General features: G+C 39.6%; 1 protein-coding gene across 9 annotated transcripts in view; it reads left to right on the top strand.

Annotated features, from left to right (window-relative positions):
• The window catches only part of RAF1 (Raf-1 proto-oncogene, serine/threonine kinase), an 84,041-nt gene that overhangs the window by 51,293 nt on the left and 9,191 nt on the right, over window positions 1-23,557 (top strand). For 5 of the 9 annotated variants that reach the window (XM_080814758.1, XM_080814757.1, XM_080814761.1 and 2 more), the window contains 9 exons: window positions 2,933-3,159; window positions 7,414-7,526; window positions 10,181-10,283; window positions 10,594-10,751; window positions 12,318-12,416; window positions 14,619-14,772; window positions 17,880-17,907; window positions 18,013-18,140; window positions 18,485-18,602. In XM_080814758.1, coding sequence (XP_080670884.1) covers window positions 2,953-3,159; window positions 7,414-7,526; window positions 10,181-10,283; window positions 10,594-10,751; window positions 12,318-12,416; window positions 14,619-14,772; window positions 17,880-17,907; window positions 18,013-18,140; window positions 18,485-18,602 — 1,108 coding nt within the window. In that variant the 5' untranslated portion in view covers window positions 2,933-2,952. Of the gene's footprint in view, window positions 1-2,932; window positions 3,160-7,413; window positions 7,527-10,180; window positions 10,284-10,593; window positions 10,752-12,317; window positions 12,417-14,618; window positions 14,773-15,377; window positions 15,438-17,879; window positions 17,908-18,012; window positions 18,141-18,484; window positions 18,603-23,557 lie in introns of those variants that run through there. The other 4 variants (XM_080814755.1, XM_080814756.1, XM_080814762.1 and 1 more) reach the window with 3 other exon arrangements.

Here is a 23,557-nt window from a genome sequence, read left to right on the forward strand (position 1 = left end):
AGAGCAGGAACACAGGCAGGGGGAGTGGGAGAGGGAGAGCAGGCTCCCGCTGGGCAGGGAGCCTGATGTGGGGCTTGATTCCAGGACCCTGGGATCATGACCTGAGCTGAAAGGCAAATGCTTAAGGACTGAGCCACCCAGGTGCTCCAAGGCAGAGTTATTTAATGGGGTTAGGGAGGAACGTCTTTTGGCTGGGGTGGCTAGGGAAAGCATCTCTAAAGTGATATTATAGATGAAGGCCTTAATGATGTGAAAAGGCCAACTTGTTTGTTTCTGAAGGTGTCAGCCGTCCAGGTGGAGGGAACAAGAAGTTCAAAAGTCGTGAGACTTTAAGCTTGACATGTTTGTTCAGAAGGAGGGAGCTTGGCTTATATTTTGAGTCTAAAATAGGGGAGAGATAGGTTGAGTTGCATCTTTAAGATTGCTCTGGTTGCTCTAAATTTCTCCATCAAGGGAGAAATTTCAGGTTAGTGTGATGCTCAGATGAACCCTCTTTCCTCCTCTTTTTCTCTCTTCTGGTTCTAAACTTATTCATCTCTTCCTTTTTTAGTTGGGAAAAAAGATCTAGGGAAAAGAGGAGATGTGGGTGCCCCTAAAAAGTGATCTTATGATAATGAAAGGATACAATTAGGAGTGTGAAGGGGCTCAGGTGCCAGAGGGGAAGGCAGTGTGCCATGGGCCTGCCACTTGAAGGCTGTGATGTCTTGTCCTGCCTCACCCTTTTACACAAATGCAATAGACTTTGTAGAAATTTACAGTTGTAATAGTAAAACACAGAAAACCAAAAAGTAGATAGATAATATATAGAAAGTAAAAATTCTTCACAATCCTGCTGAAATATTAAGTGTTACTACTTTTTTATTCTAGATTTTCTCACTTCTTTATGATTATAGATTTTTATCTTTCTAGATTAATATAAAAGAGGTTCAAACTATATTTTTCATTTTTTGTTTTGTCTTGGATAGCTTTTTTCCATCAGCACATACATAGTACTTCATTTACCACATAGATATAACATTTGTTTAGTTCCCTATTAGGTATTTGGTCTCTCCCGGTTTTTAAGGATATGAACAATGCTATAACAAAGATACGTGTACATATATCTTTTCTCTTTTTTAAGTTTTTATTTAAATTTCAGTCAGCATACAGTGTAATATTAGTTTCAGGTGTACAATTTAATGATTGAGCACGGACATACATCAGCCGGTGCTCATCACAAGTGCCCTCCTTAATCCCCATCACTTATTTAACTCATTGCATTACCCACTTCCCCTCTGGTAGCATCAGTTTGTTTTCTGTAGTTTCTTGATTTGCCCCCCTCTCTCCTTTTTTCTCTATGCTCATTGATATATATCTTTTTCTTTCTTTTTTTTTTTTTTAAGATTTTACTTACTTATTTGACAGATCACAAGCAGGCAGAGAGGCTGGCAGAGAGAGAGAGGGAAGCAGGCTCCCTGCTGAGTGGAGAGCCCAATGCAGGGCTCGATCCCAGGACCCTGGAATCATGATCTGAGCTAAAGGCAGAGGCTTTAACCCATTGAGCCACCCAGGTGCCCCTGTATAAATCTTTTTATACACTTGCCTTATACTTCTGTAGGATAAATTCCTAGAGTGCAATTGAATAGGTCAGTCTTTACATTTTCTGTAAAATGGGGATGTAAGTCCTACCTAGAATATTTCTCTGAGGATTAGGTTGGATAATATGAGTGGGATGTGTGTAGTATATACTTCCTCATAATAGTAGGCACCTAGTAGATGGTAAGTTTTACTACTAATAAGACAAGTAAGTTTCTAAGGGAAGAAGGTGTGAGAAGGATGGGATTACTTGTTGACATCACTATTTTTTTTTTTTAAAGATTTTATTTATTTATTTGACAGACAGATCACAAGTAGGCATAGAGGCAGGCAGAGAGAGAAGGGAGGAAGCAGGCTCCCTGCTGAGCAGAGAGCCCGATGCGGGGCTCGATCCCAGGACGATGGGATCATGACCTGAGCCGAAGGCAGCGGCTTTAACCCACTGAGCCACCCAGGTGCCCCAACATCACTATTTTCTAAAGGAGGAGATAAACCTCACTTCTGCATGATTGCTGACTCCCTATCGATGCCAGGGCATGGTGTGTCCTAACTGCACAGTATCTGACTTTATCGTCCTTGTGTGACTATCTGTGGACTTCTTTTGCACTTTTCTTGTTGCCCACTTAAAACATTTGGTTATTTTTGGTTAGGTGACTGTCTCTGCTTGCTCCTGTTTGTAAGTTTGTTTTTGTACCAAAACTGAACTGTGAATGTTCAGTGGAAGGTGGAAAGTTCATGAACTTTAAATTTAAACATCTATAGAATCTGGTTATTTTACCTGTTATTTGGGTATCTTTGGGCAAGTAGTGTGATTTTTCTGTGCCTCATTGGTTTAAAGGGTAAATGGAAAATGGGATTTAAAGTCTTTGAGATCCTTATACACATTAAGTGAGATCATTTATGTATCATTTATATATCAAGTGTCTAATACACATCTTAGAAATACTAATTTTCTTTAAGGAAGAAAATTATAGCTTACTGTTCTTTTTTTAAAAATTTCACTTCTCATAGTACTTAATGTAACTGATACCCAAGGGTAGTCACTTACACTTAGTATACAATAACTAAGGAAGAGAAATGTAATTTTAAAAATATTAGAAGTCAGGAGACCTGGGCCCATGGTCCAGGTAGGCTTTTAACTGGTGGTATAACAAATCTTTTGATCTCTAGTCCCGATTTTGCTCTTTTTTTGTTGTTGTTGTTATGAAATATTTTATGGAAGTTTTCTGATTTATTTAAGCAGAGGGTTTCACTTAAGAGGAAGTCCACATACTACTATTTTCTAATTACTCTATATATTATGTTGTTGAGTTAGTTGCTTTTCTAGAATTAAGTTTGTTTTTTAAATCTTGATCAGGTATTGTGTAAGCTGCATCAATGGAGCACATACAGGGGGCCTGGAAGACGATCAGCAACGGTTTTGGATTCAAAGACACAGTGTTTGACGGCCCCAGCTGCATCTCGCCTACAATAGTTCAGCCATTTGGCTTTCAGCGACGGGCATCAGATGATGGCAAACTTACGGACTCGTCTAAGACAAGCAACACTATCCGTGTTTTCTTGCCAAACAAGCAAAGAACAGTGGTATGTAAATGTTCCTTTCAGAAAATTTTGTGGCCCATCTGCCTATAAAAAAGCATTTTGAATAATTTTACTCACCTTGTAGGTGGGCAAAATCTTCACTGTCACTTAGTGTCTTTATTAATTGGCTTTCCAGTTGCAAATTTTATTGCTTTATATTGCTGTGTTCCTTCCACAACCTCTACTTTCCTCCTTTTATTACTACTCTTGCCTGGAATATCTTCTGCTACTTCATTCAAACAAATAATAAGTTTTTATGGGGGTTTCTTGAAAAGACTTTTCTTTCAAAAAGCTCCTTTAGACCTTTCCAGCTAATTTTATGTATGTATGTATCATGGATATTAAAATGCCCACTAAATTTTTTGGACATTATAGTCAAGTATATAGAAGAAAATAAAATTACTTAGAAAAAATTATTTTGGTAAATTTTGTAGGCCCCAGGCAAAGCTGAAGGTAGCTTAGAAAGCCAGAGCCACTCGGTTTTTTACACAGAATCCCAAAGTTTCCAAGAAATTATTGCTCAAAACAGTTTTTTACTATCCTGGGTGAAAAACACCCCACCTGGTTAAAACAGGAAACTGAAGTTGTGCTAATTTTGCTTGGTGGGACATCTGAGGAAAACCTTTAGTTCAAAACTTCCATGCCTCCTCCTTTCCCACTCCCATTCTATTTCTTTTCTTTACTTTTTTTTTTTTTTTTTTTTGAATTTTATTTATTTGACAGAGGGAGAGCACAAGTAAGCAGAGCGGCAGGCAGAGGGAGAGGGAGAAGCGGGCTCTCTGCTGAGCAGGGAGCCCGACATGGGACTCGATTCCAGGAACCTGGGATCATGACCTGAGCCGAAGGCAGCTGCTTAACTGACTGAGCCACTTAGGTGCTCTCACCCCTCACTCTCTGAGTAAAATCAGTGTATTGTGTTTTTTTCTGTGTACCTAGGTGAGACAACTTTCCAAGTTTAGAAAGTCCAGTTCAGAATTTTCTGTTTGTTTCGGACAGTTCTGCTTTCCTCTCCCCAGTTTTCTAATAAATTCCATTTTACTTCTTTTATGAACTTCAGGAGCCTCCCAGTTATAGTATTGTACATTTATGTACATTTTGAGTTGAAGGCAAAACTCAAAAGGTATTTAAAGTTTGAGTAAATTTATTTTTGTTACCCTTCCTAAAAATAAAAGTTTAATGGCTGGCAAAATAAATAGTAATAACCTCCTTATATTTCAACAGTGGCTTTCATTTGCAAGATGATTTTTACCTACTAGTGCTCATTAATTTTCTTTCTAGCCTTAAATGGAGAGCCCAGATGGGGAGTGTGAATGTAATGGGAAGCTGAAGGCAAGCTAAAGACCATATAGTACTGCTTCAGGGTGTTAATGTGCTTGTCTTCCCTATTCTCTGATACCAGATTGCCTGAAGACTGGGAAACTTAGTTTGGCGTAATGATTAAGTATATAAACCTTTAAGACAACCAGGCCCCAATTTAAATTCCTGTATTGCCTTTTGTTAGCTGTATCATCTAGACAAATTACATAATACTTTGAGCCTCTGTTACCTGACCTTAATAAAGTGAGGCTCATGCTGAATATAGTAACTAGTTTATAAGAAAATAGTTGCTATGATTATTTGAGTTTTTTCTACATATGTGTAGCCCTTGACAGCTTTTGGTTGAGCACAACTGGTATTTGGTAACCAGTGATTTGGAAGCTTGATTTCTTGTACAGCCTATGAAAAGACTCTAGCAGATAAGCTTAGTTTCTTCTATATATTTGACCAGAGATGGACCATCACTCTTTGGAAGAACCATCTTCTTTCAGCAGGCACCCATCTTTAGGGACCATTGGAAGAAGGAGTCACTTGCTGGCCAACATGATGAGTCAGCAGTTTCTAATAATCCTCAGGTTGCTTCACTCCTTGGAACTCAGAATAACTCTCATAATCACTCAGTGAGTTCCAGAAATTAGTCAGACTTAACTAATTTCAGCATGTATCCATGGGGAGTTGTAGAGAGGAGAATGACTGAAAAGATACATATATGATTTAAATAATTGTAGAGGTATAATTGGTAAGTTGATTGGAAAAAGAACCTTTTTCTTGTCATTTATTTTGTACATGTGTCTCTCTTTGCCACTGCCTGTTTATTGGATGGGTGGTTAGACCGTAGTTGAGGACCATTAATTTACCATTACAATCACCTGACATGGGTCAAAATACAGATTCCTGGGCTTCATTCAAGATCAAGTGAATCAGAATCCTTAGATGTGTTGGAGTGAGGAGGCTGGGAACCTATATTTTTAAAAGCTCTTCGGATGATTCTAATGCCAGTCACATTTGGGAACCCCACTGCATTAGAGAATATTTAAAGAACAGTCTAGCTCTTAGAGTCTGTGTATTTATTTATTTATTTAATATTTTATTTATTAGAGAGTGTGAATGGGGGAAGGGTGGGTAGAGGGAGAACCAGACTCCCAGCCCGATGCAGGACTTAATCCCAGGACCGTGGGATTGTGACCTGAGCCACCCAGGCACCCAACTCTGTAACTTTTAATGAAGATTAATGATAGAGCATAGATAACACTTTATATTTCTCAGAGCCCATTACACAGTATTTGATGCAAGTAATGATTTCTGTTAGTGTATTACTCTTCATTGTCCTCATTCTTGGCATCTTATCAGATCAGTGTATCTTACATTCACTTAGTTTTGTTTCTGAAAAGCTAGAAGTTAGTGGATCTTTTTAAGGGTATAACTGCTTCAAGAAGTCTAAAATAAATTTGCTGTGGAACATTTTAAATAAATACTTCAGACTTTTCAAATAGAACCACGCATACACTCACCTCCCTCTGGGAAGGGACTGGGTTGCCCACTGTCAGCTCTCACACTTCCACAGAACACAGGAACTCTACTGTGGGCAATGCACAAGACCTGCAAATCTACATTCTGTTCTCCTTACTGGCCATACTAACTCCAATTGCTTCACTTTTAATTGACTTTATTGTCTTTGAAAACAAAATGTATGCGGGACACCTGGGTGGTTTGGTTGGTTGAGCGTGTGATTCTTGATTTTGGCTCAGGTCATGATCTTGGGGTTGTGGGCTTGAGCCCTGTGTTGGGCTCCACGCTGGGTCTGGAGCCTTCTTGGGATTCTCTCCCTCTCCGCCCCCCTGCTTTGTGCACGAGCTCTCTCTCTCAAAATTAAAATAAAAATAAAATATATGGGGCTTTTTTTTGAAGATTTTATTTATTTATTTGACAGAGATCACAAGTAGGCAGAGAGGCAGGCAGAGAGAGAGGAGGAAGCAGGCTCTCTGCTGAGCAGAGAGCCCGATGCGGGGCTCGATCCCAGAACCCTGGGATCATGACCTAAGCTGAAGGCAGAGGCCTTAACCCACTGAGCCACCCAGGCGCCCCAATATATGGGGCTTTTATCAAAACTCTTTAAGTTCTTTTTATATAGCTGCCATTGTTAGCACTCAGAATACGCACACTTCTATTAGGTCTCTGAATATCTGCCTATCTTTTGAGGATTGGATACAGGAGAATGTGGAAGGACATACTGTAAGGCTACCTGGAATGGTGTGCACATTTATTTAAATCGTGGTGTTTGTCCTTGTAGAAGGACAGAAGCTCTGTTTCCTCTCCTTGCTGGCCTTTAAAGGTGTGAAGTGTTTATGAAATGGAATTTTTCTTATGAGGATAAACCATTTTGTTGAAAACAGGTTAAAATACAAATTTTGACCAGAAAAACTCTTGTTTGCTTATAGATCAGGTTGGTTTATTTTCCTTTCTGGTGGATGTTCATGCTTGCATGTACATTTCAATGAGTTAAATAAATGAGAACTGTGTAATGGGAAGTTAGATCATTTTCTCTCTCTCAGCCACTCACCTGATGTTAATAGCTACAGGTATGTCTTTTCACACTCATGCAACATATGTAAACCTATATGGGTTTCCCTCCCTTTGAATAATCTGACTTTGTACTATTCTGAAAAATATTTCCCCACAGTTAACATATCATGGATACCCCTCCCTTTAGGTCATTATAAATAATGTGGCAGAATGTGACATGTACAGCTATCTAGGCTTTATTCAAGCACTCACCTGTTGCTAGACATTGCAGCTATTTCCTGTGTGTGTATGTATTTACCATTACAAACAATGCTGTCATAGATCTACATATATCCTTACAGACTAGTGCATTTATTTCTGTGCTCACTAAGGGATATGCAGCCTTTGTTGGTTCTAACAGTTGTCTTTTGTTTATAGGTCAATGTGCGAAATGGAATGAGCTTGCACGATTGCCTTATGAAAGCACTCAAGGTGAGGGGCCTACAGCCGGAGTGCTGTGCTGTGTTCAGACTTCTCCATGAACATAAAGGGTAAGTCAGCTCTTTTTTCATACTGGTAAGGAGGTGATGGTTTCAAATAATAACAATTCCCATTTTTTTAAAAAGTATACTAGCTTCCTGTAGAATATTATGTGTTTATATGCCCTTGTTCATAGATAACTCAGAAAAGTAAAATACTGGGGCACCTGGGTGGCTCAGTGGGTTAAAGCCTCTGCCTTTGGCTCAGGTCATGATCCCAGGGTCCTGAGATCAAGCACCACATCAGGCTCTCTGCTCAGCAGGGAGCCTGCTTCCCCTCCTTCTCTCTCTGCCTGACTCTCTGCCTATTTGTGATCTCTGTCTGTCAAATAAATAAAAATCTTAAAAAAGAAAAGTAAAATACTAAGAACTTGAAATTATTGCTTGAACATTGCATTGAAAAAAGAATACATATTAGGTGTTGTGATAGTATTCCATAGATGGAGACAGTAGTGTCGGGGATGTGTTTCTTGAGAGCAAAAATTTGTGTTTCCTGGAATGCAGTGGACAGAATGGGTACTCCAAAAGTGTTTGCCTTATTATTTATAAAAAATCTTATCCTCAAGAGATTAACTCTTTTGTAATTCATTCATTCATTTTTTTTTTAAGTTTTTTTTAAAGTAAGCTCTATGGTCAATATGGGGCCTCAGACTCAGGACCCTGAGATCTAGAGTTACATGCTATTCTGCTTGAGATAGCCAAGCGCCCTTCATTCATTTAATTTTATACAGTTAATGTTTACTGAATTCCTGCAGTTTGGCAGATATAGGACTAAAAGATGCAGAAGAATTTCTGCTTCAAGGAAGATCCATAGTTAATCTTATTTCTAATGGTGTTGACAAGGTAGAGGTATCCCATCAAAGGCTAGGAGTAATAACCTATAGCTTCCATAATTATCCATTAACCATACTTATCCCACCCCACCCCCCAATTTGGGGGAAGTAATCTTTCTTCTTGGAAAATGCTAGTTCTGTTACTGATCTTTAGCTTACATCTTTTCTGTTTCAAGGAGTTTCCCAGTTTGAGAGAATAGCCTAGGGAATGAGTCAACTCAAAGGGGCCATCCTGAATTCCACTATGCTATTACTCTCAGCGTAGGCAGTTTTTTGAAGTACAGATCTTTGAAGCCGATGTCAGCTTTATCTGGATGTAGGCCCCAGGTTGGTATCAAGCAACCAGTGCTCCTTAAGGACTAGAGGAATTCTGGGACAGTAAGGGGCTTGTCCACTCTCATCTAAGGCCACATTGGTTTAGAGCTACTATCACTTCTCATGGACAGATAGCATCTGAAGACTGATGAGAACACAGGGCTGCCTCCTCTTTATTAGGGCGAAATAGGACTTTGGAGTCCTTATATATGGAATTATATTAAGAATGGATTATTTGCTATTGGATAACCAGAAAAATGTCTGGAATAGGCTTCTGGTAGGCAAAGGGAGAAGTTGGAATTATGTTATATATGTGTTGTTTTCTCCCTACTTTAGAATATTGTTCATTCAGGAAGTGGGCCTGATGAACAAACTACATAAGACATGAGAAAGGAGCTTCATTTTTTTTTTTTTGAAGCTTTTACTTTGTTGCATCTATTTTTCTGTGTTATCTAGGCACAGAAAGAATGGTGGCAGAGTAAATTTTAAAGACAGTTAGTTAAGTCCCCTTTTGACTTGTAGACCCTGCAAACAATTCTACAGTTGTGAGCCTGTTATTAATAGCAAAGTGTATTTCATTCACCATTCCTTTGTATTATGTATCTGCCTGACTGAAGTAGGCTACCAAAGATTAAATTTTGCTATTACAGCAATATTTATACCCAATTTTAGGATTTTAGAATTCCTGTAGAATTTTAATATTACAGAGTCCAATTTACTACATATTTACTTTATCATGAGACATTATAGTTCATTCTTTTAATACTTTTTTTTTTTTTTTTTTAAGAGAAAAAGGGAGTGGGGATGTGGGAAAGGGAGAGGGAAAGGAGAGAATCCCAAGCAGACTCCGGGCTGAGCGCAGAGCCTGATGCAGCTGGGTCCCAGAACCCTGAGACCGTGACCTGAGCTGAAATCAAGAGTCAAGACATGAAACCAACTGAGTCACCCAGGACCCCCGTTGTATAGTTCGTTATTTTATAATAACCTTTATTCTAAGAGCACAAGCTTTAGAGTCCCAACTGAGCTGGATTCCAACATAGGCCTTTACGCTCACTGTATGGCTTTGAGCAGGTAACTTTCTTAGGGCCCCCATTCTCTCTCTCTCTCTTTTTTTTTTTTTAAAGATTTTATTTATTTGACAGACAAAGATAGGCAGAAAAGCAGTCAGAGAGAGGGAGAAGCAGTCAGAGAGAGGGGGAAGCAGGCTCCCCGTCAAGCAGAGAGCCTGATGCGGGGCTCGATCCCAGGATTGTGAGATCATGACCCGAGCCGAAGGCAGAGGCTTAACCCACTGAGCCACCCAGGCGCCCCCATTCTCTCATTTTTAAGATGGGGATAATCAAGTATGATTATCAAGTATGATAGGTTTGTTGTATGAATTAAATAAGCTAATGTTATATGAGATTAAGCTTTCTGTTTATGTAGTAAGAGATAAATTTAGCCATTGTTATTGGCCTTGAGCTCTTACCTTGTTCAAACATTTCCCTTTTATATTATGTTTTTAAAAATCCCCTTCAGTAAAAAGGCACGTTTAGATTGGAATACTGATGCTGCCTCGTTGATTGGAGAAGAGCTTCAAGTAGATTTCCTGGATCACGTTCCCCTCACAACACACAACTTTGTAAGTTACAGTGTTCTTCTCTTTTTGTGGCATGTTGGGCACTTTGGCTGACATAATAGGACTTTCTCAGAGGTGCTAGACATATATATTGTTGGATTGTTCAAAGCTGCCATTATGCCATTGTTTACAGTAAGGCAATTTCGGTTTAATTAGCCACAGATATACTTTAATTTCTAGGCATGAATTTTACAAGTGTCAAAAGTATGATTCTTCATTCTCTAAGACCTCTTGGGGACCAAGAAGGAACTTACTTTGTTTTTTGTCGTCTTTCATTAATTCAACATAATTTACATCTGTGTTCTTATTCCAGGCACGGAAGACCTTTCTGAAGCTTGCCTTCTGTGACATCTGTCAGAAGTTCCTGCTAAATGGATTTCGTTGTCAGACTTGTGGCTACAAATTTCATGAGCACTGTAGCACCAAAGTTCCTACTATGTGTGTGGATTGGAGTAATATCAGACAGCTCTTGTAAGTCATCATTCTTATTTCAAAGAATATAAGTCGTTAGGAAGGCATAAACTCTTTTTTGAAGGTGCTTATTGTATATTTGACTGACAAGTCTGGGTTTTAGATGTATTACGTGAATTATCATGATCTGGAAACCATCTACTTTAGAAACATGACAGTTCTGAAGCCAGTGAGTTGTAGTGTGGCATAGGTCTCTGAAACAAGCTGCTATAAGACTGTTACCTGTCAAATAGAGTATGATGTGCTGTGATTCAGTAAAGCAAAGAACAAAAAGATATGAACACCAAAATTTTGGCTTTTCTCTCTCAACAGTGTCATCTGTTAGGTTACGGGTAGAGACTACTCTGTTAAATATGCTAAGTCTTTGTTATTGAGAAGGGGCAGAAAGCATAGCTGGTGTTATTTTCTTCACCTCAGACTGGAGAAAACATTAGTTTAAAGTGATGTAAATGTAAAACGTCAAAAGATACTTGTGTTTAGTGATTTTTTTTTTTTTAAAGACTTTATTTGACAGAGATCACAAGTAGGCAGAGAGGCAGGCAGAGAGAGAGAGAGAGAGAGAGAGAGAGGGAGAGGAGGAAACAGGCTCCCTGCCGAGCAGAGAGCCCGATGCGGGACTCAATCCCAGGACCCTGAGATCATGACCTGAGCCGAAGGCAGAGGCTTAACCCACTGAGCCACCCAGGTGCCCCGTGTTTAGTGATGTTTAAGCTGGAAGTACATGTTCCAAATTGCCTTTTGAGAACTGTTAATGGGGAGGGGAGGGTATGAAAAGTCAAAAGTTTTATCCCTTTTTGGGAGTAGGAGAAAAACAAAGGGAATGTTATCATTAAACCATGATGGGAATGCTTTTTTTTGCTTTTGTGGTAGTCACATGGCTTTTGCTTGTGTAGCCTAAGTGGCACAGGCTAGGAGTTTAGCAGGCACGGGTGAGAATGTCAGCATTACCATTAATTAAATATAACCACCGCTGAGGCTCAGGTCCATTCATCTGAAGAAAAAGGGTATTACCCTCCTTGCAGGGTTCCTTTGAGGATTAACTGAGGTAGCTAACCTGTGAAATTGCTGGGCACAAGTGTTCATCTCATGGAAAAGAAGATGCCCAGTTAATGCTAATATCACTTTTACTTACAATTTTTGGTGCTGAATGATGTTTATTTTTCATATTCAGTCTTTTCATCTGTGTGTTTCCAAGACAGAATATTTCCAGAAAAGCTCTATGTGATTTAGATTATAATGTGCCCTACGGTAGTGTTAAAAAGCATTATTTTGATATAACTGGATACTGGGCCAGTTTTTTTTTTTGTTTTGTTTTTTTTTTTTAAGAAATGCACACTAGAGTCTGTGTTCATTGGCAGGTCAGTATTGTTCACATTCTGTATTCATTCAAACCCAGTCATTTGGGTTGGTAGTCCTTTTGCTCGGGTAGCCTAAAATGGTCAACCAAAATGTGACTAGAAGATGTTTAGTTTGAGTAGCTGTTAGCAGGAGTAGCAAGGCAAGGCAGTCTGACTCTGTAAAATTACTGCAATTCTAATAAACCAGTCTTCTTGTGATTTCATGTAGATTGTTTCCAAATTCTACTATTGGTGATAGTGGGGTCCCAGCACTGCCTTCTTTGACGATGCGTCGGATGCGAGAGTCTGTTTCCCGGATGCCTGTTAGGTAATCTTTTTTACTTACAGGTTTTCGTTGGAAAATTACATTGGGGTGGGTGGGCCTGAATACAAAAGACCCTCCAGAGTTGCTTTATATTCCCTTCTCCCCCTGTGTAAGCTCTTTGCTACTTCTGTGGGACTTAATATTGATGTTAGAGCAAAATGTGGTCCTGTAGCTTTTATATTCTGGAAAGTGTGACTGCAGTTTTCTTCTCTTATATAGCATGTCCCTTAATAGCTCATCACATTTTAAAGAACTTCAGAATTTGCCTCCCTCAGTATGGTAGCAAGTTGCACCTCAAGGGAAGGGTCTCCAAACTATATACAGTTATCCAATAAAAATAAAACTCATAACTTTGGAATGCTAATTATGGCCTTGCGTTTATAAAACAGTGGTATTTAATAGACTGCGATCTTTTTTTTTTTTTAAGATTTTTATTTATTTATTTGACAGATCACAAGTAGGCAGAGAGGCAGGCAGAGAGAGAAGGGAGGAAGCAGGCTCCCTGCTGAGCAGAGAGCCCAATGCGGGGCTCGATCCCAGGACGCTGGGATAATGACCCGAACCGAAGGCAGCGGCTTTAACCCACTGAGCCACCCAGGCGCCCCTAGACTGCGATCTTTAAAAAGAGTCGAATTAGTTTTTTAAAATTTTTATAAAGATTTTATTTATTTATTTGAGAGAGAGAGAGGAAGCACAAGTGGAATGAGGGTTAGAGGGAGAAGCAGATTCCCTGCTGAGCAGGGACCCTGATGTGGGACTTGATCCCAGGACTCTGGGATCATGACCTGAGACGAACGGGCCCTCGAATTAAGCTTTTTAATATAAATATCCTTTCTAATGTGCCTGTGAATTTATTTTTTATTTATTTATTTTTTTAAAGATTTTATTTACTTATTTGACAGAGATCACAAGTAGGCAGAGAGGCAGGCAGAGAGAGAGAGAGGGAAGCCAGGCTCCCCGCTGAGCAGAGAGCCCGATGCGGGACTCGATCCCAGGACCCTGAGATCATGACCTGAGCCAAAGGCAGCGGCTTAACCCACTGAGCCACCCAGGCGCCCCGTGCCTGTGAATTTAGATATAACTTGTTTTTATTCTGTTCTTCAGCTTTAAAGTCAGAGCTTTGTTGAGTTCACATGTCTTGTTCAGTGTTAGACATGAATTTGGAACCTAAAATAAAATCTATATCTTTGTCAAAGTATCTGACATTAATGTATATATATATCTATAAAATTGAATAACATTTGATGACCTTTTAAAAACTACCATGGAAAATTTTAAAGGCAGCATACCTCGGAACAAGGAATTTGTATTGAAATGATATCTGGGTATACATTTGTGTATGACTTTTATTTTTCTTGATAATTTGAAATGCAAGTCTGACCAAAATTGTGCAGGCTTCTGAAAATTTCATACTAGAAGACAAGGTTCTGAGGGCCTAAAGATTCAATTATCTGAGAAGGTAATTTTCCAGGCAGTAGAACAATTTCTCTTATAAAAACTAGCCTTTTATTCCTTGAATTCATGCATGGTATTACTTGAATCTGAACAAAACTCTAGATAATCTATAGAGCAAATAATGAAAACGTTATACCGACTGCACATTCCCAGTGTGGTTGATGGGGAGTGGGGTTGGCTGGAAGATGCCAGGGATTATTTCGCAGTTGGCATTGGCATCTTGAAAACTGAATTCACATTAACTGACTTTGAAAGCTTGTTAAGTGGGGAGAGGGTGCATGGTGGCTAAAATGCTGGCCTTCTTGCAGAGATGCTGAGTAGTCTGTCTGAAATCTAAGGCTCTTCCTTCAAGCTCTCTAAATCAGTCTCTAACCTGGGCAGGTGCCAACTTGCTTGGTTGGTGGCGGCATGGTTGGCAAATGGTAATCTGTTCTCCCCTAGAAATGGCCTGAAAATTTTGTATATTCTATAGAGGTAATTTATTAAAAAGAAGACAAAATGTACTGTTGTTTTCATGTGAATTTCAAGTACATATATTCTTCCCTTTTCAAAAATTGGCATGCAGAAGCACCTAGACAGAAGATGTTTTTTAAGTTGTGCCTGTTGAAAGAAAGGGACATTTTGTCCAAGGTTTTAGTACAAGTAGGATTTGTCGCTGAGTATCTTAATGAAAAATAAGTAGTTGAAAGACTTTACCAGTGAGGAGGTCTGAGTGTCATTCATGGAGTTTTCTTTTTCCTCCTGGTCTAGTTCCCAGCACAGATATTCCACACCCCACGCCTTCACATTCAACTCCTCCAGCCCTTCCTCTGAAGGTTCCCTTTCCCAGAGGCAGAGGTCCACGTCCACACCTAATGTCCACATGGTCAGCACCACCCTGCCTGTGGACAGCAGGATGATTGAGGTAATGGGGCCCCTTGTGGGTGGTGAGGAGTATCAGTTGGTTATTGGGGTGGGGTTGACTGTTGTGTCAGAGAGTTTTGGGTTTCAAACCTGATAAAGAATGTTGCTGTGCTTTCTCAGGACCCTGGACCTTGTGAATTTATTTTTTAACCACTACATCTGTAGACTGGCTGAATAATCCGACTGGTGTGTCTGTCAAGTGGAGAACTAAAATTTCTTGAAGAAATGTTAACATTTGAACTCGTTCTTTCCATTTTAGATTTGAATAGGACTGAGTGAACTAGTGAATGAGCTATATAAAGAGTAGTTTCATTTTGGTGCGGGAAAGAAAATAATGGTGATGGAGAGCTACAAACTCTGAGAGAGACTAAGTGATTTTATTTAGAAATAAAAGGGGGAGTCTTCATTGAATAACTAAGCAGGTTATTTAGGGAGATGTTAAAGTACCCAAAGCTAACATTTTCAAACTGCTTTTTCTTTTCTTGGCTTTTTGGTGTGTTCTATTTGTTTGGTTTGCTTTCTAATTCATCTTTAATAACAACTGAATACACTTAAAATACTTCCTTTGTTCTTTATTCTTCTTTATTTCTCATTGCTTTGGACTAGAATAACAGCCTGAATGCTTCTCCCAGGGCGTGGTCCAGACGATTTTGTTTGAGGGGAAGAGTAGGTATTCTTCTTCGTGCCTTTGCTTTCTTGTAAATTAACAGGCTTGCTAAGACCTTCAGACAATAGCCTATCAAATGAAACAGTCACTAAGTTAAATTTTATACTTCTTGCCAGACTTGTTTTCCTGTTTTCTTTTTTGACAATAGAGTATATAGAAGTAAGAAAAAATATATATATTGTATGTGGGATTGCGGACAAGTGAAATAAGTTTTCTCAAGTGAGATTTTGAGGCCAGGGGCATTAAAATGTATTTTAAAAAATTAATTCCAACCAAAGACTAATACTAGATTTATTTAGTTGGTACCCAGGGCATCACTGTTGTATTTATACCTCATTCAGAAACCAGATATATCCATTTGATTGATATGCCCTGAAAATCTTTTGCTAAAAGCTTATCAATGACAGCTATATTCTCTCTGCATTATGAATTACTCCTTGAAAAACCTCAGGGACACCTGCCACTTCAGGTACACCTGTACCTCTCTCAGACCTTGAATCATTTTCCGTGTGCTTTTCTACCAGTCAGAGGTGGCAGGGATTCAAAAAAAATGTTGGCTTCTGAATGTGGGCCTGAACTGGCCATTTTGGGGGCACTTTGAATAGCACAAGATTATTGTGAGGAGGTCATGTGTATGCAAGCTATGAATTTGTTACTTCTATCATGATTAGTCCTGATAATAAAATGATAAACTAGTGACTTCTGTTATGATTTATTTCTGTGTAAATACCGTAATGCTTAGAGGGGACATTAAAAGTGAAAATTCTTGCATTTTTATTAAAAAATAACTAGCACTATTGTGTTAATTCTCTCTAAGCTTTAGAGGCAGAGCAAATTTTGATTCTTTTTTAAAAATCACATATGATTCGGCTTTTCTAAAGTATATATTCTTTGTTTAAACTATTTGTTGTTCTCTTTAATATTTAGATTCCAAGATGATTGGAAAGTTCTTTCTAGGATAAGTCCAACTGTAGAAATTAGCTCAGAATAAAAATATGAGGTATATAATGGATGTGGGGCAGAAAATTACTGTGACAAAAAAATCCTAGTGCATGGTATATAATTCTGTTCAGTAAAAATACATTATGCCATGCTTTGATTAAAAATCAAGAGTGTATTGGTTGGATAATAAAGCTATAGCTGCTGAATATTCTGTTGAAATTCAGGTTAATTTTGGCCAGTGTTCTGCCTACCTGGCAGTCATCCTGTCTACTTAAAAACAGAGATTCCTGGGCTTCCCAATCTTTCCTCCCAGAAATGCTTAATCAATCCTAGTTGAGGGGAGGAGGAATCTGTTCTTGAACACACATCCAGGTGATTCTGAAAACTGGCCACATTTGGGAACCCCAGGTCCAGGCTTTATTGCTTGGGGCTGCCAGAGTTAGGGGGAGGGGCAGCTTAGTTTATGATTCTTTTAATCTTGTAAAAATGTTATGGAATGGGAACATTCCATTAATAGTCGTGTGAAAAAAGTATCTTTATTGTGGTTACACAAAGAAAACAGAGTTGGGGTTCCGAGAAAAATATCCTTTTTGAGGATACGGAAGCCAGATGGCTTTATATAATAACTATTTGTATATTCCAAATGAGGATTTATAAAATGGAAATACAGGTCTTATGGAAGGCCTTGTGATTTAAACTTTTCTACCCAAACAGTTTCTAGTAAGTTCTAAAGGTAGCCTTTGACTTCTTACCTAAGTAGAATGTAACTAATTTCAAAGCTTACCCATAAGGTCTCATGAGCATTTTGTGGCAAATGAGCTCAGGGCTGAGATCCATGGTGATGGTTTCTGGTTCTATTTCTGCCACCTACTGGCTGTGTGATCCTGGCCAAGTCTCTTTATTTGTTAATATTTGTTTTCTCATATGTAAAATGTAGGTTTTGGACTAGGGGATTTATCGTCCTTCCAGCATTTCATGATTTTAGGCTTGGGTAGAGTTACATAGTTACGGTGCTTCCCCTTATCCAGTCCAGCTTCTGGTCAGTGTGCCCTGAACTCCTAGAAGAGTAGGAGTGAGCTTGCCACCTTATCGCCAAATTCTGTTTTGTTTTGTTTTGTTTGAGCCTCAGTGGAGCAAGATCCTCAATCACTGGAAAGATCTCAGCTGATAGTAACTTTGCTAGTGTTCCTGCATGAGTATCACTTTGCTATATGCATTGCTTTCTCCTGAGAAAAAGAATGTAGTTTCCATTCCAAAAGAATGTGATATATGAAAAAGCTAACATCAGTTCTAATAATTGATGATAATCTTGGAGATAATTGACCACTGACATTTGGTAAAATTAATCAAAGGAAAGTTAGAGTATATAATTAGGCCTTTTGTATTTTAGAGATTTTATAATCTACTTTGTTTCTGCAAATTCTCCTTCTCCCTTTTCCTTCCCCCAGAGAACATCTTTTCTGGTGCAGAAATTGACCAGCTTTCCTTTTCTGTTTCAGGATGCAATTCGAAGCCACAGTGAATCAGGTACTTGTCCAAAGTTTAGCAAATAATAATGGGCTTTTTCTCTTTATGCTGTGTATCTTCCGTTGGCTTATCCATGTGTGGATTCTGTTTGTCTTGTCTATTAAGCCTCACCTTCAGCCTTGTCCAGCAGCCCTAACAATCTGAGCCCAACAGGCTGGTCACAGCCCAAAACCCCTGTGCCAGCACAGAGAGAGCGGGCACCAGGATCTGGGACCCAGGAGAAAAACAAAATTGTGAGTATGGCTTATAGTACCTCCTATGTTTTAGGATTTACTAAGAAAAAACTAATCAGAAATGGGAATACTTTTAGTGGGGGTTGGGAGGCTCTATTAAAAATTTAATGAAAGTTATAAATGTCAGTGCCATTTTTGGCATGCTTGTGTTAAAGAATTTTTGGCTTATTGTAAGGCAGGGCACAACTAAAATACTATTTTTTCAAAATATCAAAATTGGAATGACAGTATCTGTCTTTAAAAGATAGGGAAATGTGTGGATTTGGGTTGTTCTTTTCTCTGACACCCTCATTAAACAGATTTACCAGTCCATGGAGTGTGTTAATGATCTCTGCTGGTTTCAGAGGCCTCGTGGACAGAGAGATTCAAGCTATTACTGGGAAATAGAAGCCAGCGAAGTGATGCTCTCCACTCGGATTGGGTCAGGCTCCTTTGGAACGGTGTATAAGGGCAAGTGGCACGGTATGTTGGGGGGCACTCTCTTTACTGCAAGGCCCAGAAAGGGCCACGAAGGGGATACCATCAGTTCATTGTGCTGTGTGGTTCATAGTGGCGCTCTTCAGGGATACCTGATTACCTCTGAAGCTTGAACTTAATATCTCAGTGACCTTTCATAGCATTTTTTTTAGATTCGGTGATGCTGTGATTGGTATGATATGGTTTCCAGGTGAACCTAGAAATTGATGAAGAATGAGCCCTCCAGTCGAGTCTCAGGAACTGATTAAATACAGGCTGCACGGGGAAGGTGTTTTCAGGTTCCTTAGAGGAGTAAGAGTCTGCTACTGTGAGGAGGGCATGGATTCTAGAAATCCAAAGCTGGAAAGAACCTGAGAGATTTGCATGTGGAAAACTGAGGTCCCAAGAGGGGAACGAACTAACATGCCCATAGTCAAACAGCTGGGCTCAGGACAGCCAGGAGCCTCATGAAGCAAGTTCTCTTGCACTGCCTTGGGTCAGTTGTGGGGAACCCCCATCAAGCAGGGAGAACACAGACTTCATTCTTGAATCTATGTGGAGTGTTAGTGTTCTTATTGTAATGGAAACAATTTGTCACTTGGAAGAAATGTACTATTTTAATATCTGTGGCCACAGTTTATGTATTTTGGCAACATACTTAATATCTTCCCCTCAGATTTTTAATGCCTCTGGCTTTAGGATGTTAGCAAATATTGGGAGTATTTTTTGGAAAATGCTACATGTTCCCCAAAAGGCATCCTTCTAAATTCACATTTTAATGAAGCAAAAACAAAACAAAACAAAACCCGAAAATGCCTAGGTATATTTCCATTTTGGATGGTTTCATGTTTATCTTTATACATACAGGGGCAGAGATTGAGAGAGGATAAGAGCATCAAATGAACAGAGCATTAAAATCAAGATGTTGAAAACTAAGAAAGACCTCCAGTCTTCTGAGTACCTTACATTATTAACATATGGATAGATGTCATAACAGTCTGGGAGATTCCCTTAGGAAAACAATTTTTTTTTTTTTTTAACTATTGAAGTATGGTTGACATACAGTGTTCTCTATTAGTTTCAAGTGTACAACATAGTGATTTGACAATCCCGTACATCATGTTCACCACACTAATTATAGCTGCCATTTCTGTGACCATGCAGTATTAATATTATTGACTGTATTCCCAATGCTGTACTTTTTATCCCTGTGACTTACTTATTTTATAACTGGAGGTTTGTACCTCTTAATCCCCCTCACCTGTTTGGCCAATCCCCCCATTTCTTGCGGCCACCGCCCCCCCCCAAACCCACACCACCAGTTTTCTGTATTTGTGAGTCTGTGCCTTTTTTGTTGTTTGTTCACTTGTTTTATTTTTTAGATTCCATGTGTAGGTGAAATCATACGGTATTTTTATTTCACAGATTTATTTCATTTAGCATAATACCCTCTAGGGGGGCGCCTGGGTTACTCAGTGGGTTAAGCCTCAGCCTTCGGCTCAGGTCATGATCTCAGGGTCTTGGGATCGAGCCCCACAGGGAGCCTGCTTCCCCTTCTCTCTCTGCCTCTCTGACTGCTTGTGATCTCTCTCTCTGTCAAATAAATAAAATCTTTAAAAAAAAAATGCCCTCTACGTCCATCCATCCATGTTGTTGTAAATGGCAAGATCTCTCTTTTTTTTTTTTAATGGCTGAGGAATATTTCATTGTGTTTATATATATCACATCTTTATTCATTTATGGCTGGACACTTAAGTTGTTTCCATGTCTTGGTTATTGTAAATAATGCTGCCATGAATGTGGGGTGCAGATATCTTTTCAAGTTAGTGTTTTCATCGTCTTTGGTAAACACCTAGCAGTATAATTACTGGATCTTATGGTAGTTCTATTTTTAATCTTTTGAGGAACTTCCATAGTTTTCCACAGTGGGTGCACCAATTTACATTCCTATAAACAGTGCACAGGGTTTCCTTTTATTCTGCATCTTCTCCAACTCTTGTTATTTCTTGTCTTTTTGATACTAGCCATTCTGACAGGTGTGAGGTGATACGCCATTGCAGTTTTGAGTTTTGATCTACATTTCCCTGATAATAGGGATATTGAGCACCTTTTCATATACCTGTTTACCTTTTGTATATCTTCTTTGGGAAATGTCTACTTAGAACCTCTCTATACATTTTTTTTTTTGAGAGTTTATTTATTTATGAGAGATAGCGAGAGAGGGAGCACAAACATGAGGGAGCTGGAGAGGGAGAAGCAGGCCCACCTGCAGCGGGGAACCTGATGTGGGGCTCGATCCCAGGATGCCAGGATCATGACCTGAGCCGAAGGCAGATGCTTAACGACTGAGCCACCCAGGTGCCCCCTTTTTGTCCATTTCTTTTTTTTTAAGATTTTATTTATTTATTTGACAGAGACCACAAGTAGAGAGGCAGGCAGAGAGAGAGAGGCGGGGGAAGCAGGCTCCCTGCCGAGCAGAGAGCCCCATGCGGGGCTTGATCCTAGGACCCTGAGATCATGACCTGAGCCGAAGGCAGAGGCTTAACCCACTGAGCCACCCAGGTGCCCCTCTCTGTCCATTTTTTTTTTTTTAAAGATTTTATTTATTTATTTGACAGACAAAGATCACAAGTAGGCAGAGAGGCAGGCAGAGAGAGAGGAGGAAGCAGGTTCTCTGCCAAGCAGAGAGCCTGATGCGGGGCTCAATCCCAGGACCCTGGGACCATGACCTGAGCCAAAGGCAGAGGCTTTAACCCACTGAGCCCCCCAGGCTCCCCTCTCTGTCCATTTTTAAATCAGATTGTCTTTTTGGTATTTCATGAGATATATTTTGGATATTAACTCCTTCTCTTATAAATTATTTGCAGATACCTTCTCCCATTCTTTTTGTTTTTGTTGACAGTTTACTTGCTTTGCAAAAGCTTTTATTTGGTATTGTCCTCTGGAAGAAGAATGCAATCTTGTGGGATTGAGTGCTTGTATCTGAGACAAGGCTGTTAGTAATTACAGGAGGTGGAGCAGTGCATATTGCTTTTAATGCTTCCATTAGGAGAATGTAATCATTTTAAAAAAGAAAAGATTTATTTATTTATTTTAAAGAGTTGGGGGATGGGCAGAGGGTGAGAGAATCTCCAAGAAACTCCTCGATCAGCAGCGAGCCTGATGTGGGGCTCAGTCCCACAACCCTGAGATTATGACCTGATTTGGATGCTTAACCAGCTGAGACACCCAGGTGCCCCTGCACTTAATTTTTATACCATATTGTTAAAGCATCAGCTGAAAGCCAATAGACCTAGTTAAGTTGTGCTCAAATTTAAATTTCCTCTTGAGCATTCTTATTTGGGGAGGATTCATAATTTTTCAAAGCATTAGTTATATTTGTCACAGTACTACGTGTGAGCTTGTGTTTTCTCTCAATTCTGTAAGCTTTTGGACTGTGGTAAGGGGATATATTTGTTACAGTGTTACTTCCAGAAAGACTTCTTTTAGACTGTAGATGACATGTCTAATACTTTTAAGATTCTAGTCTTTTTTAAGTTTTGAAAGTCAAGAGGAACAAGGAGCAATGAACTCTTATGTAAGCCCCTCAGAAAGCAAGCCATGGTCTGTGAATGAAGAAATAAAACAGGAGGCTCAGGGAAACCATCATTTCTGGATTGTTTGTGCTATACTTCTTTGTGTGTGTTTGTATGTGTGTTTTGTTGTTGTTGCTGTTTTTCCGGTTCCTATATACAATATAATGTTCATTCAGTTTCTTTAAAAATTAGTTGTTTTAGTGATTTTTAAAATTTTTTGATTCTGCCTAGGAGCTGTGAAAGTAGAGTCTCAGAGCAGCCAAGATGGAGGCCTCGGATCCATGAACTAAAGCTTGCTTACTTCGTGTGAGAAGCTGTCCTTGGGCTCACACACAGAGAGAGCATAAGTTTGGGATCTGATTTGCCAGCTTCTGCAAATGATAAACACCACATTAAAAGGGATGCAGACGGCAGTACTGATGGTAGCCGGAACCGTCACTGACGGCATGAGGAGAAGGCAGCAAAGCCTTCAGTCTCGAGCTATTTAGTGTTGAGGCCACCAGCCTGGTGGAACCCATGTCTGGGTCCCCATCCCTACCTAGCGCTTATAACTTTTGCGTTAGTAAGAAGAGCAGGAGTGGTGTTTATTCTATTCTGTTCTAGAAAGCAGGGGTGTACCTAATAGGTCTTAGATAACTCTAAATGTTTAAAATAAGAAATGGGTGTTTAAAAAAGGTAAAAACATTCCCCATTTACCAACTGATAATAGCTCTTCCTTCTTCAGTAGTAGCTGAATGAGATACTAGTATCTTACTAAAAACATGATAAAATCAACAGGAATGTGTCTTAACTTGTTCATAGTATTTGGCTCTGACTTCACTGTTAAGGGAGAGTAAGAAGCTCTGGTGTCATGAAAAGTAACCACTTCCCGCAGTTGTTCTGAGGTACCCTCCATAACATGTTCCCTGGCCATTTACCTCAGTCATTTATATTACTTGCTAAAGGAAGGAAGTACCATCTTTTATATGTTGTTAAGACTGCCAACTATAAGGGTGTGTGGATAATTCCAGAAGGGAAAGAAATGTTAATACAATTTTCTAGTCATTTTTGGAACATGTTCAAAAGAAGAGATTAGCAGGAAGCAGTATTACTAAATGTCTGTTGTGTGGAGTCAGAGTGCTGGAGAGGTGGACTTGAATGGTGTATTTGGCCCTGAGGACTTCCAGGGCAGGTTGGAGATCAGCCTTTGTTGGAGGCCCAGATCTGACCGTGCACTCCTGGGGGCCTCCAGCTGGGCACCGAGTCTTAGCTTCCCCACCAGAAACTGACTTCTGACCTGTGCTGCAAGCAGTGGGGTCCCTAGTATTCCGTACCAGCGGCTGTCCGCACAAACTACTCCAGGGCTTCAGACAGCCTGTCCGTTCGTAACAGTCCTTGCTGATGGTT

The sequence above is a fragment of the Martes martes genome (assembly GCF_963455335.1).
Source record: "Martes martes genome assembly, chromosome: 1".
NCBI classification, from domain to species: domain Eukaryota; kingdom Metazoa; phylum Chordata; class Mammalia; order Carnivora; family Mustelidae; genus Martes; species Martes martes.